Source organism: Brachyistius frenatus, unplaced genomic scaffold (assembly GCF_029030835.1).
Source record: "Brachyistius frenatus isolate BFR_SWC_R1_liver_20210118 unplaced genomic scaffold, ASM2903083v1 Contig_57, whole genome shotgun sequence".
NCBI lineage: Eukaryota > Metazoa > Chordata > Actinopteri > Embiotocidae > Brachyistius > Brachyistius frenatus.
Window position 1 is genome coordinate 1,747,701 of NW_027210656.1, and position 16,588 is coordinate 1,764,288.

General features: G+C 41.2%; 1 protein-coding gene across 6 annotated transcripts in view; it reads right to left on the minus strand.

Annotated features, from left to right (window-relative positions):
- Window positions 1-16,440, minus strand: part of relch (RAB11 binding and LisH domain, coiled-coil and HEAT repeat containing) — a 34,242-nt gene extending 17,802 nt beyond the window's left edge. For 2 of the 6 annotated variants that reach the window (XM_069705535.1, XM_069705534.1), the window contains exons 1-12: window positions 15,888-16,440; window positions 9,376-9,465; window positions 6,677-6,748; window positions 6,480-6,535; window positions 6,205-6,318; window positions 5,725-5,919; window positions 5,218-5,312; window positions 4,679-4,808; window positions 4,302-4,459; window positions 3,485-3,560; window positions 3,301-3,396; window positions 2,360-2,383 (exon numbers count right to left, since the gene is read on the minus strand). In XM_069705535.1, coding sequence (XP_069561636.1) covers window positions 2,360-2,383; window positions 3,301-3,396; window positions 3,485-3,560; window positions 4,302-4,459; window positions 4,679-4,808; window positions 5,218-5,312; window positions 5,725-5,919; window positions 6,205-6,318; window positions 6,480-6,535; window positions 6,677-6,748; window positions 9,376-9,465; window positions 15,888-16,350 — 1,569 coding nt within the window. In that variant the 5' untranslated portion in view covers window positions 16,351-16,440. The remainder of the gene's footprint in view (window positions 1-2,359; window positions 2,384-3,300; window positions 3,397-3,484; window positions 3,561-4,301; window positions 4,460-4,678; window positions 4,809-5,217; window positions 5,313-5,724; window positions 5,920-6,204; window positions 6,319-6,479; window positions 6,536-6,676; window positions 6,749-9,375; window positions 9,466-15,887) is intronic. The other 4 variants (XM_069705537.1, XM_069705536.1, XM_069705538.1 and 1 more) reach the window with 3 other exon arrangements.
- Between the last annotated feature and the right edge of the window lie 148 nt (window positions 16,441-16,588).

The following is a 16,588-nucleotide window of genomic DNA, read 5'->3' on the forward strand; positions in this document are numbered from 1 at the left end:
CTTCTCTTCAAGGAGCAGAGCTACAGTGTTACACGGCAGCCGAAAGACCAACATCTAGAATTTGTATCCGGTGGCACCCAGTGACTTCTCTCCTCCATGTGTCTATTCTTTTCAGTCTTTTTTCAGCCATGCAAGCTGCAAAGCTCCTGGAATGATAATATCTGCCTGTTGGTTGGTCGGCTCACCACTTTGGTCCAAGTTGAAATAACTCGACAGCTATTAACGATGCCGGGAAATGTTGCACAGCAGACTGGCTGGATTTCATCATGTTGCCACCGTAATGCAGAATGCTTCATTTACTGGTACCCCAACCCATCCCCATTAACAACAACAACAATAACACATCTACATAGACATTCGTGGTTCCCAGATGATACACCTATGGAGGATGTGAAATATCTCAAACTCTACTGGTTGGATTGTCGGAACATTTGATACAGATATTGATGATGCTAAGCTAAAGTCAAACTACTGACTTTGGAAAATCTCCTGACTTTGTCCTTAGCGCCACCGTGAGGTTGAAGGTTTGTTTTCGAGGAAAATTTCTCAAGAACTATTTGATAGTTTGTCATGAAAATTTGCACCCACATTGAAAGCCCCACTCAGGATGAATACTAATAATTCTAGAGCTCCCCTGACTTTTCACCTCGAACAATCCAAGATTTGTGCTTCTGTAATGTCTGAAGCACTAAATTTCATGTACATTTTTTTGAATGGTTTGTGTTTTAATTTCACGTCCTCAAACAATAACTACAGTGAGACGTTCATTAGTGTATTACACCAGGATTTGTCTGTCATATGAGTCCTCATGAAATTTTCTTTGTCTTGTTCCACTTTGTTCGTGGCCAGTGGAAAAAAGGAAGTCAATCATTATAGCATTCATTTACTCTCTTGAGAGATTCCGCTTGGGAAGCCTTTTACGGACCATATCAAGGAATAAAGGAAAATAGTGTTGTAGCAAATATCCACAAAACAAGCCTTTTTTCCTACTAAATGAAAAATTAAATACAAATAATCTGTACAAAATATGCGAATACTATCACAATGCTGCATTGCAGTTCTGGACATTGAAGAAAAACATAAAGTTTAATGATTTACAGTGTCTGATAATGCAGCCAGGTGGCAGGCAGAGTCCCAATGTATCATACTACCGTTTATAGTCAAACATCTTTTGTTCTTAAGTGGGTGTCACATTCAAACAACTAAAAGGTGTGTCTTCAGACTTGTGGTGGTTAGAAAGCTTCAAGTTGCAAGATGGAAGTGTGGGCAGCTCTGTGCGTGTGTGTTTGCATGTGCATGTGCGTGTGTGTGTGTGTGTGTGTATAAAGTGTCTTGGTAGGTGAATCTAACGGACATAGTACAAAGTCCACACCACTCAAGAACCGCAAGGCCTCTATGTTCTTCTGTGTTTTTCAATTTTTGCCAGCATCTCCTTTCAGCTTGTTTATCTTGATTTAGCAGAGATTAAGTTCTCCATAACTGCCTGTGGTCGATTAAAACTACATAACCATGGTGATATGCAAAGCAGCCTGACTGAGAGCCACTCCAACCAGACTTTCTTCTTTCAGACACTCCATTTTGTGTCTTATCAAGTTTCAACACTGTGTGCAAAACTCAAGCACGTTGTACTTGTGCACTCATGGACACACACAGACATAAACTGCATGCAAGCAGTTACGTATAGACAGAACACCTGTGCAGGTGTCTGTGAGTATTGTCTTATCTATACCTTATCTATTTTAAACTCTCATTCCCTTCTCTCCAGGAATTTGCACTTAACTCATGACAATAAAATCAACTGTGTCCCCAGTTAAAGGTAGAAAAGCTGGTTTACTTTGAGTTAAGTTACCTAGATAACTAAACAATTTATATGAAGGACATAAAAACACATTTCTCTGGGTTTAATTAGTTAAACATATATAGCATAATTATATTTGTGAACAGGTTGATAAAATGTTATAAACTTAAATAAAACTATCAGTGATTAGAGCTGCAGCAAATAAAATGGAAAAGGGGACCAACCAACAAAGAGGAGTAAAGATATCCTGGATTTAAGAGAAACAATATAAACATGACCCACCTGATGCTAAAACTGCTTATCGTAGGCCAACATTGCATGTTAATTCATATTTTGGTTAGGAATTATTTAATATATTTTCTTTTAGGACAATGCAAGATTGGATAACAGTCAATTGCACCTTTCAGAAATGACAGGGCTAGTGCAAAGTAAAAGAAAAAAGAATTATAGCAAATCAGAGCAAAAGTGGCAGCAGTTGTATCTGACGGAGCTGGGCATTAATTACATACTTCTGATGTACAGGTAGTGAGAACCATGCAGATGAGCGCGCAAAAGACTCACCTGGCAAAGATGTGCAACCATTCTCTAGAAGAGATGCATGCATGAGAGTGAGAGAATGAGTGAGACGAAAAGAGAAGAGTAAAAAAAATAAAACCAGTAAAGGCAAAAGGACAGCAAATGTGAGTGTGTGTGCGTGGGGGGGGCAAAAACACCAGAGGAGAAATGTTGATGATTGGTGAAAACAAATGCCATCATAAAAGAAGGTGGAATTCGAAATCAATAGATGGACACAGGTCAGATGGGCGGTCAGCAGGTAAAGAATGTCTCTTTATTCTGGTGAAATTTCTTCTTATCTCAATAAAGTTTTCTGGCAGAAGACACTATCTGCAAAAGGAAAAAATGATGAAGGTGCTCCGTGCAGCATTAGTACATTAGGTTGGAGATAATCACGTGATTATCTTAAACAATCCACTAATCACACTGCAAGTTAGTTACATTTTGTGAAAACTTCACACGCAAACCTAGAAAAAGGTTTTGTTTTCTCAAAGCAAACAAAATAAAGTATTTCTGAAACGGGTCAATCACTGACAGATAACAGAAAACTTACAGAAACCAATTTTGACTAAATATGGAAAATTGAGTTTTGTATGTGGTACTGACACTAAGCTGACATTTAAACTGCACAAGATATCTTATTTTGACATGACCTTGACGTTCATTTTGCAAATGGGTCACAGTTTGAGACCAATAATTCTACACATAGCACCTTCAACCTGAAGAGACTTACAGTTTGTTTAGAATTGGTTTCATATACTGAATGAAGAAACAGTTTAGATGGGAATTTGTGAGCTTTAGATGATGCAGCTCTCCCTGAACTTTCACCCTGCTCAGCCTTGCTGCTGTGTGTGTATCTATTGGACAATAAGACAAGAAGCCTGTGATGATGACAATAATGAAGGGGATACCAGGAAGAGCAAGAGGAGCAGCAAAAGTGGGGTTACCTCTCGCTTAGCAAGGAGGACGTTAGGGACGATGTGAGGGAGACAGCGGCCCAGCATCAGCATCACACTCTCCTCGCTGTCTGCTATACGGGACACCTGCAAAACAAGAGGAATATTATTAAACTGCTGTTGTCCGAAGTGTACTGTTTTTATACGGTAAGTAAATGGAGAGTGCGGCGCTGACCTCTGCTCCCAGGCGGCTGTCGGAGCACATTCTGCAGAAGGACAGCAAGGCTTGCTGGAAGGCTGGAGATAACTTCCTGAGAGACCAAAAGAGACAAGAGACCAAAAAACAGTCACCGCAGACCGCAAGATGTAATCTGAGCTCCACAGGGAATCTGGACATTGTACTGACCGTTGAATGATTGAGGACTGGGCCACCCTGCCAGAGAGTTTAGCACTACCACTCTCCCATGGAATTGCTGAGTGTTGCAATGGAATGAAAATAAATCTATAGATAGATGGAGTCTGACCAAAAGACTTTACAGCAACTGACTGATTGAGAGTACTTTTAAACATTTCCCACTAGGACAGCTATGTACTCCGATGAAATGAAGCAAGTGCCAAAATCTACTTTCTCAACTCAAGAGGGCAGCCAACTGACGGTTTAATGCTTTGTAGTTACAAAGACTGATAACTACCTCCATCTAGTGGATATATTTAGTAACTACACAGAGATGAAAAACATGGTAACGGTATATACTTTAGTAAATGTATGTATATTTTGAGGAGATTGATTTTCATTTTTTCTATTCTTTTCATGCACCCTACAGTCAAATTTGTTAGGATTAATTAAGAAAATCTAATTATACCCCATAAATATAAGGCAACACAGATACAAAAGGATATCAGGATTGTAAGTTTCAATTATGTATATCTTTCCAGGCAGGAAGCTCAGTATAACCAGAATTTTCAGGATGGTTAGACTACATACATCTTTTTGAACAGTTAAATATACTCATAATTTGTTAAGTTTCTTGCATGACTGAATTTGCACTCACCTGTTTGGTTGATCAAACTGGACAGGTGGCTGACTCTTCAGCTTGTTATGGGACTGCAGGTGGGGCTGTAATGTGTTCTGAGTCGAGGGGGTGTTTGGGTCATTTTCAGGCTCTGAAACACCTCGGATGTCCAGATACTGGCCATTGTCTTTTTGAGGCTGAGGAGGACACTAGATGAAGTCAGGATTAGTGGCTCACCTATCAGGGGTTCTGCCCAACTGCAGAGAAATGTTCATACACACTACAAACATTTATCTATTACTGTTTACTTTATCTCTTTATTAATGACGGACATTGGTCCTATAAATACTGTGTACCACTGACACACATGTATATAAGTCTGTGCACTATATATTGTATTCAAACTGACCACATACCACAGAGAGCGGATCGGTGGAGCACCCGGTAGTGGTAGAGTAAGAGGGCGGGTTGGATATATTCTGGGAGCTCAGGTCCAGAGTGGCCGGAGGTGGGGAGGAGACAGTCCTCTTCAGTGTCTGAATCTCACTTTGAGGCAGAGGAAATGAAAGAGCTCGTCAAACAAAGTGAAGCAGACAGTCAATAATACAACCCACTGTTCAACCACTACTGTCCAAAAATATTGGTAGATGAACTCTGTAAAATGCCTCAACAATTGTGGATTGTGGTTTAGCAAGTTGTTCCAAATTTTCAATTAAAGATTCTATTTTGAAAGAAAAAAAATAAGTTCCACTTTTGTTTTAGAGGAGACAAATCATTTTTAGATTTTTCTGCATACTTTTCATTTTACCTCGACAATGGTGGTAAATGTTCCTGTTGAAATGCAGAATGTCTGCTCTGGATAAAGGGAACCCTGTCAGCACCATGGCATGTTGTGCCTCAGCCAGTCTTACATATGGATAAGAATATGATCACAAATATGCACTCAATCACACACCTGTGCAGTTTCTTGATCTGCTCAGCTAAGCTCTGCTTGTCATTGTTGAGGAGGCTGATCTGGTACTCCAACTCTTGCACAACTTCTCTCTGTTGCTATTGAGGGAAAAACATATACACAGATATGTCATAAGTTCAGCTCAGGATGGCAACTATGTGACCCATAAAGTTCAGACTATATTGAAAGATGTGACCACTTTTATACAAAGTCAATATAGAGGTAATGTTTTTTTTCATCATCATCATCATCAACATGAATTGTAGTTCTGTGGACTCCTTCCACTACTCTGCTGTGATAAATCAAATCAATTGGTCTTCGGGGGAAAATGGTGCTGCCTCTGAATGACTGAGTAAATCAGCACTGTACTCTGGTCGGGGTCAGTCTAGTATCTTGGCCTCACTCCCAAACAGACACCAGACACACTTGATGCAGCAAAACATGTCACTGAATCTCTGTTTCACAATCACAAGTACAAAATTGATTAGTTTCAGGCCAATGTATATGCACCTGTTGTGACAGGTCAGACTTTTTCGGAGGATCTTGGGTGATGCAGTTTCCTGGAAGATCGCCAAAATCCACCCCGACTGACACTTCCACCGTGTCCCGAGGTGAAGGGAGGGTGCTGCCACAGTTCCTGTAGAGCTGTAACAGGTCGGGGGGTTTTGGGATGTTGAGGCCGACGTCATCCCACAACTCAAAGTCCTGAGAACAAATACAAAAACAAATATGGCAGGAGTGGGGTTGTCCTCTGCATTGACGCAAGCTCAGAAAAAATACAGCTGATCCAAGATGTTGCATTTGTTTATTGTGCCATGGCCCGACCAATGTCAGAGCACACATGGTTGCAAATCTACTTCCTAGGCTGCCCCAGGAATAAAGAAACTGTACTGAAAAGGAGGCAGCCCTAAGTCCTAAAAATAAAAGTTTACTCCATTTAGACATTAATCCCTCCGTCTCTAAACATGCGGCAGCCAGAAGAATATTTACCTGATCATCGTTTTCATCAGAGAAGGTGATGGAAGAGAGTTTGTATTCGTTTTTTAATAAATATTCATTCACAAGGAAGTTTAAGGCTCTTTTCTCCAGTGGGCGTATAGGCTCCTGAGGTAGAGAAGAAAGAGAAGCTGTAAAATGATCCGATCAAGGTTTACAATTGATGCCCTCACAGAGGCTAGAAGAAACACATCTAGTCTCGTGAGTTGTTTTAACAAAAGAGAAAAATTCACAACTCTTTACATTTTCAACAATTAGGGATTCCCCACCTGAATTTCAGGGCTCGACTTGAAGTTTTTTCTCTCCTGAGAGGGCCCTTCGCTCTCTGAGAAATACAGAAGATATTAGATGTGTGTGAAAGGATGCCGAGAATTACTCATCTAGAGGAAATCTCTTAGAAACAAAAGGAGAGAAAGCTCTAACAAAAACGGGTTCAGGTGGAGAAGAAGTTAAAAGTACGCCACACCTGCTGCCTGAGTCAAGTTGGCGCGCAGAGCCTGAATGGTCTCCTTTGCTTTCCGTAGCTCAAACTCCAGCACTGGACAGGAAGTGACAACACACACACACAGGAAGGGCATCCAACCAAAGACAGGGAACAAACAAATAAAACAAAGATGGGCATGAAAAAAACAAACAACGACACAAAAGATTATAAGAGTCCTAAAAGAAAACAAAACAAAAAAAGAGGATACATGCAAATTATGGGTCTAAGGAACGCATGCAGCAGAGGATCATGGTAAAGCTGGCTGGATGTTTGTTCGACAGGTGTGTGTAATGCATTGAGACGCATCTCAATGAGAGGATTTCCTGCCCTCGTTTTCCTCCCATTAATAGCACTGACTTAACGAATGCGAGTCCAAATTTACTTTAGTTGTATTTAGGTGAGCAAATCCACTCAAGCTACTGAACTCTTGAAAATCTAGGAGCTGTCTGACACAGGTTTTTTTTTCAAGGCAAATGCCTTAAATATAGTTTTAGGTAATTAATTGGTTTCAAGCCACTCACAGGACAGCCTGGTTACTTGTTCTTAACATATCAGGCCATCGCACTATGAACTACTTATTATAAGCTATAAAAAATTAAGAGTCAAAATATGATTTAGACATTGTTGCGTTACCGTTCTAGAGTTGTTTACCTTGTTTTTATTCAAGAAAAAAAATAGTTGACAATAACACGAGCAAGCCATTTCTGACAACTCATACAATCAGAAGCAGAAGATATTTGTTTAAAATTGTTAAATTATAAATTGAAATTTTAAATAGTAGTCTAACACTGAATAAAGAAAAAGAACACACAAGCTCTTAAGACACTTTAGATTAAAAACACACGCAAAAAGTAATAAGCGATGAAGCAGGAAAACTAGGTTGCATAGCTGTGCACTGAAAATCTGCTATTTGATCAGACCTGCTGTTATCTACTGTAAAGGATCGTGCTTGAACAGGTGCTCGAGTAGCTTTCCCACTTCTTTATTTATGGGCTTAACATCGAGGTATAGGAAGTGTGAAAGGAAGGTAAAAATCTTTAGCAATTTTTGATACTAGTGCCAGGATATAGCCCATGATTTCCTGTAAAGGGCATAGTACATTTTTTGTTTCCACAATTTACCATATTTCTGCCAAAGGTAATGTTACCAATGTATTAGTTGGACTTTTCAAATACAAAAAAAACAAAACTAAAAACACCTTTTAAGCAGATCAAGAGTGCACAGGATGCAATCGCAAAACAAAATGGAAAACCAAGAACTGAATAACGGGGAGAGAGGGAAAAAAAATAAAAATAAAGCAAAAAGCAAAAAGCTAGTCTGGATGGAGTGACTTGTCCAGTATTTCACTGGGGTTTGATCAACGTCAGGAGAAAGCCAGAAAACCCAGAGTCAGACAGCTGGGGGCAGACATCTTGGCGAGAGGAACAGGTTGAGGGGAGTGAGAGTAGGGATGGTTGAAAAGGGAAGAGAGGAGGTGCCAATTTGATAGAGTGGGGAGTGTTTGAATAATAGTCAAGTTTACAAAAGATGCATAAGTTGTAGGTGTGAGGTGGAACCAACATCTCTGCTGCATGGTTTTAACTGTGCTCTTACTATGCATTCATCTATAAATCTGGTTTTAATTAACTAATAAAAGCCCCAAACCATAATCAAGCCATATCACTGTTTACATGTCAGGTGTATCCAACTTACATTACTTAGGACATTAGAGTTTTATAAAATAGCAACACTTTTTCTGCTCTCATAATGCAATAAACACATTGACATTTATAATTATAGGTGTAGGTACTGTATATACACTGTTTATTGTCATGCTTAGCATCCATGTGCAGTGCAAGGGGGGGGGGGCAGATATAATGTCAAACAAATAACAAACATAAAGCACATTATAAGCCACTGTTTAATTCAATAAAACTGTACTGTAGTTATGGATTGGGGCTTTCTGGGATTCAGTGACTAACACTTACTGACTAAATGGTGGTAATGGTACAATGTAGATGCCTAAAAACTAATGTCTTCATGTTGGCGACTATGAAATAGAAAGATCAAAACTAGATGAAGTTAACACAATACTGTATGAATCCTCCCTGCGTGGCATCACTGTCCATTCTGCATTCTGCATTAAAGCAAAAAGCTTATTCAGTTGTTTTCCTTTAGTTGACAGCATACAAATTTTCGTCGCACAACGTCTAAAAACAAACAACGTGCTCATAACTGAGCAACTGTTCTTGAAGCCCGCGTTGTGTGACGACGCGTCGTTGGTGTCAAACACAACCGTTAATGTGTTTGGCTAAAAACGATCTGCCGGTGTGTCACGACAGAGCCACAGGAGCAAGGGGCTGTGATTTCAAACAATGCTGAGAGTTCTGGTACCAAAAATACCACGAGCTGACTCCACAGTGTGAAAGTTGATGGGGAGGCGGAACGAACACCTCGACCGAGTTAAAGAAAGAAACACACTGCATGTTGGAGGTGGGATATGTTGACGAATATGAAGTCAGTTAACTTTACGGCTGTCTAGCTCGTTTAAAAACTCTCGGATTAAACTGGATCTTTATTTATCGTTATTTTCCCTTGTTTCTATGCCACTCTCTCAGTTATTATCTATTCTCCTGATCATTTATTTCCCTCAGGTAAGCTGGGTCTCTTTCTTTGAGCCCTGACAGCGTGGTTCATCTTACCTGCCACCCGTTCGTCTGACTCTCGGTTGCCGTCATCTGAGTAACGGGCAAAATCCAGAGAGTCCAAGGTGCTGATGCTGCCTGCTCGATCTGAACGGACACACGGACACAGAGACGGCAGTGAGACAAGTAAACAATCGTGATTACATTACACAGTTAACTGCAGATGATCCCACTGACAAGCAGCTAAAAAGTGTAACAATGCGTCTGTGAAAGCCTTAAGAAATGCTGCTAGCCACGTGTCAATCTTTCTACAATACAAATGTAAACTTCAGCTGAAAGCCGATATCTTTATAAACTGTACAGGAAGGTTGTACTTTAGCCAAGAAACAATTCAGTCACTGCACATAGGGGAAACGAATTAATCATAAAATGCTTACTTAACTTCACTGAAATGCCCATTTATCACTTCTACCTGCGAACAACAACCTTACGTCCGAGTTCAGGAATGCTGAAAGTATTGTTCACTCAAAGAGCAGATAAAGCCAATAAATAAACATTCTCATGCTCATATTTCACTGAGCTGTGCTGTCCTGGTCGTTCACTCAATAGTGTTAGCTTTCTTTCCACTGCAATGTGTGAGAATGGGCTATTTGTTCTCTGATGTCAAGATACAGTAGAAGGTCAAGCCAAACTTAGTCCTGTTGGCCCTAAAAGCCCCAGCTTAGCTAAACAGCACAAAATGTGAGAGATGAAGCGGAAACAAAAGAACCTGACAAAATCTTGGTTCGTGGCGTATATTGATTACCTTACAAACTTACATTGCTACTGTTCCGTTATTTTCGAAAAGTGTCCTGTGAGTAGATCATTACCTAGTTTTAATAAAATGACCTTTTAAAAAGGGGGGAAAAAGGAGTGAGGGAAACTTAAAGGAGGATGCCAAAGCAAAAACCCAACACGTGTGTGTGTGTGTGTGTGTGTGTGTGTGTGTGTGTGTGTGTGTGTGTGTGTGTGTGTGTGTGTGTGTGTGTGTGTGTGTGTGTGTGTGTGTGTGTGTGTGTGTGTGTGTAAAGTAATACTTGGGATGAGAATATGTTTCATTTGTTCTTTGTTTGTGCTAAATATTGAGTTTCTAACCACCTAAAAAAATGTTGATTCTTTTGAGCGTGTGTATGTGTATGTATGCGTGTATGTCACAAGTTCATGCAGCTTCCCAAAGCACACACACCCTTCGTCCTGTGACTGTTCAGTGAAAGCGCTTCTGCATTGGCTGTGTCATTGTTCTGTCAGGCTGATGTCACGGAAACCATTTTTCCTGTGGAGAACGCTTCCAACTGTCTTTACTTCCTGATGATGTGTAAAGATTCATGCTGGAAGTGGCTGCACTTTATTTGGCCGAAGAATAATAGTGTTTTCAGGTCAAGGCATAAGGATAACAAATGGAATCCCATAATGTGCAGGGACATGCACAGATACCGTTTGTGTATAAAAACACGAGTTTCTCTCTGGTTGAATTTTCCAGTTGTGTGCCTTGTGGCGTGGTGCCGTCAAGACTGTGACACATCTGCCACTTCACTCCTGCCCAGCTGGTTGTGCTACAAACACACACGGACATTCATTTTTCTGCTTTGGCAAGTAGAAAGGCAAAAGAGATAAATTGGACGACCAAGAGAGATACACATGTTTAGACCGGGAACAAAAAGATACGTTTAAAAAAGAGCTGACACAAATACTGGAAACAAGAGGCAACGGAGAGTCGGGAGGTAGCCAACAAGCTCTTTTACTTTAATGAGAGGGATGTTTTGGCGAGACTGATGGTTTAAAATGTGGTTACAAAGCCTATGAAAAATCACTAAATTACTCCCTGGAATATAATTCTATTTCTAAACTATATTTAAGTCGTACTGAACTAAGCTATAGATTAGAAAATATTAATTTCTTGCATGAAGATCATACGAGGTAAAAACAAAACAAAAATCTACAGGAACACAGTTTCTATGGAAAATATTTGGTAGTTTTGCTTTATTCAGTAATTACCAGGAGCAGTTAAACCCTTGCACACAGCAATAATTTGTGTCGTGATCGTGCACCACTGCTAAGATCAGAACCAGCTGCATTTGCAGAAAAACACACACCGCTTAATGAAAGGCACAGACTTATGAACAGCCAGGCAGTCGGAGCCAGTCCAGAATGACAAGGAGCCTTGCCAGTACTCCAGCAATGTCATTAATCACGTTCTCACACAATAACAACTCCCTGCCCCACACAGAGAAAGAGATGAAGAGACATGAGAGGATTTGAATGCGAGTTTGGGCCAACTAAAGACCACATTAACAAGTTGTGACTGGTAAAAACAGGCCGACTACCACTGAATCTTGATCAAATAAATGCATCTGGCGTTACAAACCTGCCGTATGTGCTCTGTGGTTGACCTGGACTGCCACTGTGTCAAATTTACAGATTCGTCACGGCACACAAATTGTTGTCACAAACAACCTAACCGACAGCACATCATGTGAGCCTACTATTTGACCCATATGTGGCAAGAGCCACAACAGCAAATTGACGTTCAGTTTCCTACCTTCAGACTATATTAGACCGTATATGTGCCAAACTACACGAACGCCGCTGGTACGGCAGCTTACTGTCAACCTCGCATGTGGCAGTTTACGTGACTTTCATCAGCTCCATTTACGTCAACGAGGCGAATGAACACCTGACGAGACTCATTCATACTTCCTTGCTGCAAATTAGCGAGGTGGTGGGAGATGCCTCGCTGTCTCGCGGCTCAGAGCAACAGCTGCAGATGCAGCTTGCAACACAGATATTATCAATACACACGCTCACGGCAATGAACTTGCTCACAGATAACGGTCAAAGGCTGCGTACTTGTAATAATCGCAAGTTACATTTCTGGTCTGTTGGTCAGCTGAAAGCGTCGTGCTCATATTTTGTTTTACAGGGCATAAGATTTAAAAAAAAAAAACATGGGTCTTTTAGTTGGTCAGAAGAATCAGAACCTTTACCAGATATCTGCGCAACGTTATTAAAGCACTATATGGGTTAAGCAAACTGGCTAAACATATTACTTTCACAATGACCAGGTGATGCACCATGTCTTGTTTCATCATCCCGTCATGTGGTTGTCATGCTGTGCCACGTCAACGTGGTACACAGTTTATTGACTGCTGTCAGTTTATGCTGTCGCTACGCTGCTTCTTTTCGACGCCTTCTGAGGCTGCAGCGGTAAGAAAACGGAATATCTTCCAATATAATAAGCACATTAAAAGGTAGAGGTTATTATATTTGTACTGCATAGCATTTCAGGATCACATCACATCACCTGTTGTTTTACTTTGAAAAAAAACCTTGAGACAAACTGATGAGAAGCTGCTTCATCAAAAAGAAAAGACATCTGATATTTGGGCAGTAACCCCCTTTTTAACTGGAATGTATTTTAATGTTGCAAATTGCAATGTAACAGCGGAATCCTTCAAACATGAGAAACATAGATCATCCCAGTGATCACATGAGGTCTTGGCTATCGGATTATGCCGGGAAGAAAAATGAAACGGCCTCGGGCAGAGTTTGTCTCTCATATGAACTCATTATTATCTGCTAATTTTTTCCTGGTTACATTTGGGTAAATTGGACTTTTCACCTTCTTCCAAGTTTCATATTTTTATGAACCTTTGCCCATCAACAGCAAATGAGACTGAGATTACAGTGTCTCTACAGCGTTCTTGTCACTGCTGCAACAGGGGAGCTGTCAGGTCCTGTCATGCTTTTCGAAGACACCATCATAAAACATTTATTCTGTTACCACGTTCCAAACCTTTAGGGAGTTTGTATGCAACCATTAGACAGCTTCTATACACATCTCTCATAGTTGTTTGTGTTTGCTGCTGTGGTCTCAAAGACATATACAAAAATCAGGATTCAATTCTACAGGTTCGGGTTTCATACTGACAGGAAAAAAGGATGTAGAGAGTCTAACTAGCTGCCATCTGCTGCCTGAAACAGCTAGCCTCCGGCCAGTTGCCAAGACCCTGACCCAAGGATATACAGCGGCCTTGTGTCATTGTCCATTGCTGCTCCATATAAAGCTTATACAATCATATCTTCTCTCTCCTCAGCACGTTTTCATATGCTTTGGATCCCTCAGCTGGGAAACTGCCAAATGTTTATACAATGATAATACATCATCTAGTCTCGTTGCTCGGCTTGCAAAAAAAAAAAAAAAAAAAAAGGCAAAATTACAATTGCAGTGCTGCTGTCGTGATATACTATAAATACCCTGAGACATTCAGAAACTGAAGCTCTAATTTGAATCATTGAACTCCTGAGGATAATCAACAGGTATCAACAGAATGATCAAATTATCCTGCACAGCTACTAAAAAACTGTGAGAGAAAAAAAAAAGCCTATCCACCAGTTCGCTCGGCCTTAATTCTGACAGCATGCCTCGACAGATAGAAGAAGAATATTATTGCTCTTAATTTGAAAGTGCAGTCCAGGAGGCAAATCAGAACCACTGGTACGACATGGCACTCCATCACCAAGATACAAAGGCCATCAGTTTTTTTACAAACTGATCGACAGAAATAAACAAAACGTTTCTGTCGCAGGCGAAACAAAGAAGAATCTGTTAATTTGTGTTATATCAGGTTGGGGAACAGATGGAGGTTTAGTTCAATCCAATTCATCACCGATAGTGTTTCTGCTTACGTGTTTAGGTAGGATGCATGACTATCCATATCAATACATACTGATATCTTCCCTACCCTTTCTATCCTGCATCTAAAATTTTAAAAAGCCGATTTCCTGCTGTTGCACCATACGGACTTTAAGTTAATTATATTGTAGGTCTAAGTTATAGTAAGTGTGAATATATTTGCTCCACTCGTGTCTGTGAAATGGGGCCACACAAAAAGTTGTTTTTTTTTTACTCATATTCACTTCAATGTAAAGCCCCCCATGCTTAGCCACAATTGAGTTCAAGTTTATGGTAATACTACCCCTACCGCTCAATAGCAGGCTTTATTTATTTGCGGCTTGGGCTGTGGCCATGGTTACTATTTGCATGGTGTCTGTTTATGGGCCTAGACTCTTTCCAGGCACTATGTAATGCTGCAGCTTACTCCATTAAAAAAAAAAAAAGTTATGTAAGTGGATGAAGGTGCTACAGATACCCAACCTTCGCCAGCAAACCAAAATCATATTTGACTCCCTGGCCTGGTAGCCTGGTAGAAACAACTGGTACAGAGCAAATAACCCGCTAACACGGCACTCCTAAACTGGATGATGAAGCATCAAACCAAATGCATAAAGTCTGATAACCTGTTGTGTCCATTTTTAAGAAGACCACTACTACATTTCTACTAACTGTATCATTCGCTTCCAATTTTGAAATATACCTAAATCAGTGGTGGACTGTAATTAAGTACATTTACTAAAGTATTGTACTTTAGTACAAATTTACAGGGGTAGTTCGTCCATTTCTATGCAACTTTATACTTCTACGCTGCGATATCCAAGTGGGAAATCTTGTACGTTTTACTCCATTACATTTGTCTGACAGCTTTACTAACAAGCTACTTTTACAGATACTGTTTTTTTTTTTTTTTTTACACCCTTCCTGTCTGGTGAAAACAATTTATCTTCAAATCTGATAAATTGAACGATTCATTGTTCCTTTATGGGTTGAGAAAAAAAAAACCTCCTACTTTTTAAGCTGATCAAACTATTTTAAACCCACTTGAAAAAGGAAGACGTTCTTCTGAGATACATGGTTCTTATAGAACAAAACGTATACAAGCGTAACAAATCTCATGAAATATGATGCATTACTGTAGATTAAACTAACCAACAGTACATTAAGTTGTTAAAATAAGCACAATCGCAAATAACTGCAGCACTAAACTGCACATATATTCAACAGTAATATTCATCCAAAAACATCGTATAGTAAAACACTGACAGGGATCTTCGACTGCATAGTGTGCACTTTTACTTTTGATACTTTAAGCACACTTTGCTGATAATACTTGCGTACTTGTACTTAAGTAAGGATTTGAATGCGAGACTTTTACTGGTAGTGGAGTATTTTCAGTGCGTTATTAGTACTTGTACTCAAGTAAAGTACCTGAACACTTCTTTCACCACGGAGTTAAATACAGTATTTAAAAAGCAGGTTGTACAAGCATCCTCTTCTTCTATTTGCTTCTCTTTTTGCTCTTTCCTGCAGCTGACCTCTGACCTCTGACCTGCCGGTGGGCCTAAAGAAAAAGGGTGTTTTACACCTTTTGTCCAGCAAATAGATAACGCGGTATGGCTTCGTCTTATTTCTGTGATTATCTTGTGCTCTTGGTTTCTGTCTGTCAAGACACAGCTGACCCACAAGAACCCGCGTGTCGTCTGAGGCCCCGGAGACGAAGAGCAGGTGCAGCCGGCGGATATCTCAAGATGGATTGGCGTCCAAACACAAACGCCTTCAGACAACAACATCAACGACAGAGCCAGCAGGCTGACAAGCTACGTGAGCGGCGATGAGACCGGCTAACGTGACTCACTCAGCGGTCCTCCGGGTCCGAGAACCTGGTCTTTGGCGGGCGGGGTGCCGCTCTGTCGCTCGAAGTTGCCCGGGTTGGAGAAATAATCCCTCAGCCGCGGCAGCTCTCTGCCCGCCTCCAGCAGCTCCGTGTGAAACTCCAGGGCCGTGAGGATGTACTGGTCCCGCAGCAGCTGAGCGGCAATGACATCCACGGACACCCGCGTCTCGGCGCTGCCCGCCATAGCGGAGGTGGTCGCGGCCGACGCCGAGATGCCCTCGCCGCTGGGGCTCGTCCGGTTGCTAGACAGCAACAGCGTCGGAGGCTCGGCGTCCGCAGGTGGAGAGAAAGGATTGCCCGGCGGCGGCGGCGGCGGCCCCGGCGCCCCGCCGCTCGGGCTTCTCTCCGTGTCAACCGTTTCATCGGGGCGCCGTTCAGCCTCTTCCTCGGAGTCACTGAGATTAAACGGGTTGACCGACGCCATTTTTTTGCACTATAAAGATGTTTAGCAGTCAGAGCTAGCTGAGCTAATCAGACCCCCTTCTTCCTGAATGGATAACGCCAGCCGGAGGTTCGGTAGGTGGCGTCGACGCGAGGAAAGAATGCGAACCTATGATTGGTCGACGCTGTGACGCGTCATCCAAAAGCCCGCCTCTTTGACGGGATAGTAGAAGATCATTGGCTACTTCTGACGTAGAAAGGAAAACAGGGCAGGGCGCGTT